Source organism: Perkinsus marinus, assembly GCF_000006405.1.
Source record: "Perkinsus marinus ATCC 50983 genomic scaffold scf_1104296933290, whole genome shotgun sequence".
Lineage (NCBI taxonomy): Eukaryota > Perkinsozoa > Perkinsida > Perkinsidae > Perkinsus > Perkinsus marinus.
The window spans coordinates 37-2,963 of NW_003215163.1; the positions used below are offsets into that span (position 1 = coordinate 37).

At 43.6% G+C, this 2,927-nt stretch overlaps 1 protein-coding gene across 1 annotated transcript in view; it reads right to left on the bottom strand.

Annotated features, from left to right (window-relative positions):
• Nucleotides 1–557: 557 nt before the first annotated feature.
• Nucleotides 558–2,927, bottom strand: part of Pmar_PMAR013958 (phopholipase d, putative) — a gene marked incomplete at both ends in the record, with an annotated part of 4,855 nt that continues 2,485 nt past the window's right edge. Inside the window, 6 exons of the mRNA XM_002785197.1 lie at nt 558–660; nt 710–808; nt 1,831–1,862; nt 1,984–2,117; nt 2,430–2,557; nt 2,845–2,900. Of these exons, the coding sequence (XP_002785243.1) occupies nt 558–660; nt 710–808; nt 1,831–1,862; nt 1,984–2,117; nt 2,430–2,557; nt 2,845–2,900 (552 nt within the window). The remainder of the gene's footprint in view (nt 661–709; nt 809–1,830; nt 1,863–1,983; nt 2,118–2,429; nt 2,558–2,844; nt 2,901–2,927) is intronic.

The following is a 2,927-nucleotide window of genomic DNA, read 5'->3' on the forward strand; positions in this document are numbered from 1 at the left end:
TACATGCTACAGTTGATTACTGCCACAGAATGAGGACACCAACGGCGCACGATGGACGACCAAAAAGGCCCCAAGGGGGCACCTACCATCTTTTCCCTGTAACGCCGCTAAAGGCTTCTGCTTGTGGTCAGCAATCAGCCTCCTCTTCAACGTTTGAATAATCGAAGTTTTAGCACTATGAATCGACTGGGGAAAAACGGTGCGTTTTCGGATAAATTTCCCCATTTCCAAGCCTACCCGCATCTGCAAATGAATTGTGATTCGACATACAAAGGCATCAGCCGTCCATAAATTCTCCCCCTCGAACGCTGGCAACAACGGCAATACCTGACATCCTCAACTCCATACCATCCTAGCATCTACCAAGTGAAAAGAAATTCAGAAAGACGGAAAAACCGGAAAAAACGGAAAAAATCGGAAAAATCAGAAAAATCGGAAAAAATTGGGAAAAAGTCGGGAAAAAATAGTGAAAACGCCAACCACCCGCCGCACAATTTTCACACCGAATAACTGAGCACCACTATCACCCTTGCAATTCAAACGAAATGTTCGTAGATTCAGGCGGAGCGAAGCGTCAAAAATTCCCAAATACTCACCACATAGACCCTAAACTTCGTATCGTTCTCTATAATAGCTCTGTGAACTCGATCAGCGAGCGCCCTGAAAATACGACAGCCTCGATCACCCATCCGAAAACGATACCATCTACCGCCCAATCTCGTTTGTCACTGGATAACCATACTGCGCACACGAGGGGTCCTTGGCATCAGTGGTAGTTATGAAGAACTGATTTTCTATATAAATGTATCTGCCATACCACAACACGCAATATAATACATAAGCCTTCGCTGTGAATTCATCACAATTTTACTTCTCCCATCAACCTCGACAGCGCCAGTCCACTACGCATACCTCCAGCGACCCGAATTCCAACAATGAAGTTTCATCCGTTTTACGTGAAGTGGCGTAAAACTCCGTGAAAAACGCGAAATTCGCGGTGATATTCAGTACTCGTGGAATAGTTGTTTTTTCACATCACTAGGGTGGAACTCCAACGCATCTTATACACTGGAGTTTTCCCCGTGATATGAAAATAAACACTAGTGGACAAAATAACTTCACCGCGAATATCGCGCTTTTTCACAGAGTATCACTTCACTTCACGTACAACGGTTACAACTCTAGTGTATAAGTATTGCTATATCTCCTCTTCTACTACCACTCCAAAATATGATGTCCATCGCATCCATACGAAAGAAATTTCCGTAATTGCAAGCTTGCATAGACTAATATTACCAACTCCATTTTTATTACTATGTCGAGTTCACCCTCCACAACTTCACAACAGTACAGTATATATACTTATTCCTATACGAACACATTTCGAGCTCAAATTTTAATGACAGCTTCCACATAAACCATCAACAGCACTTGAGCAAGGAATTCGAACGAGTTCTCCTACTCCACAGTGCAGCGTGGTCAACGACATGTGTTGGTGACAATATGAAAATTCTGAGAAATTTTTGGCGAATTCTTCTTCGCTTTTCTACACTTCTACCAAAATTGGTATGTAAACTTTCATAGTTAGTGAGGAAACTCCAGAGCTCAGCTGAGGAAAGCGAACACATGTGGTTGCCCATGTGCATATTTTCCCACACTGCAACAGTGCGGATGTTAGAGTTTCTGCAGCCGAGAAATGTCATCAACTCTGCGAATCAGAAACAACATAATCCCCCCGTAGTTCCTTGCTACGGTTTCGTGCCTATACTCTGTACCATTCCATGACGAAATTCGTAATTTTGCCCAATTCTACTCCACCACTCTTCTCACCGTTGAGCCTCCGTAATGGTATTCACATAAGCCTGATATATCGAATTCTCTGTAGGCAAACCCATAGACCACCAACTACAGCTACGCAAAAACTGTATCTAAGGTTCATGCGAGTAAGATACAAATCATGCCCAAAACATGACCAACCCCCACCCGTTGTGACGAAGATCCCAGAAGACTATCCTGTCTATGCAGTCCGCTCTTCTTCCTCTGCCTTCCCAAATGCTCATCATCATCGTTCTCGTCCCTAGGCGTCGGCATGGTCAGAGCCGCGTTAGCCTCCGTACCTAATATCTACAACCATACCACTCCTTTTTCAATTTCCTCAGAGAGTTTCCGCACTAATCATAAGAGCTAATATATGAACTGGATTAGAAGTATACAGAAATTCCGCACAATTTCCTCACAATGTCCTTATTGTCACCGACGTATGCGGCTCACCATATGCAAATTTTACCACGGCCCCTTCAACAATTCCTAACAGCAACTGAGCAAACCGCTCGGATGAACAACCGAGCATTCATCAGCCTCGATAAAAAATTAAATCAATGCAAAAACTATTCCGTGAAAATTCATACCACAATCTCGCCACTTCCTACGTAATAATTTATTATTCGCCGCCACAGGGGAACCTCCAACACTAATAGACCGTCCTCTGCCGTATAGGGAAGGCCCCGGTTGCGGACTGTCACTATTCTTCTTTGCCTGCTTCCTCCGACTCGGTGACCTGACAATCATCACTTCCTCAATACTTCCCTCAGGAATATATCTTCGCCCTCCTCAGCTGAGCTCAGGAGCTCCCTCCCTAATTATAGGAGTTTATATATACGAATTCCGCTAGTTTTCCTCAGAATTTCCACAAATTTCATCTTCACATGTAGTTGACCATTTGCATATTTTTCCACACTGCATAATATCGTCTGAGTATCATGACGTATTCACTCTCATTTTTTTAACTTGAAATATTGATAACTTCAAGAGGAAATTCAGACCCGTTCCAACTAGCACTCCTACCCCTCCTCGTCGCTGTCCAAGCTGCTATCATCACCAGCATCATCATTATTGGAAATCTGTCGAGAAGCACCAACCTCCGTATC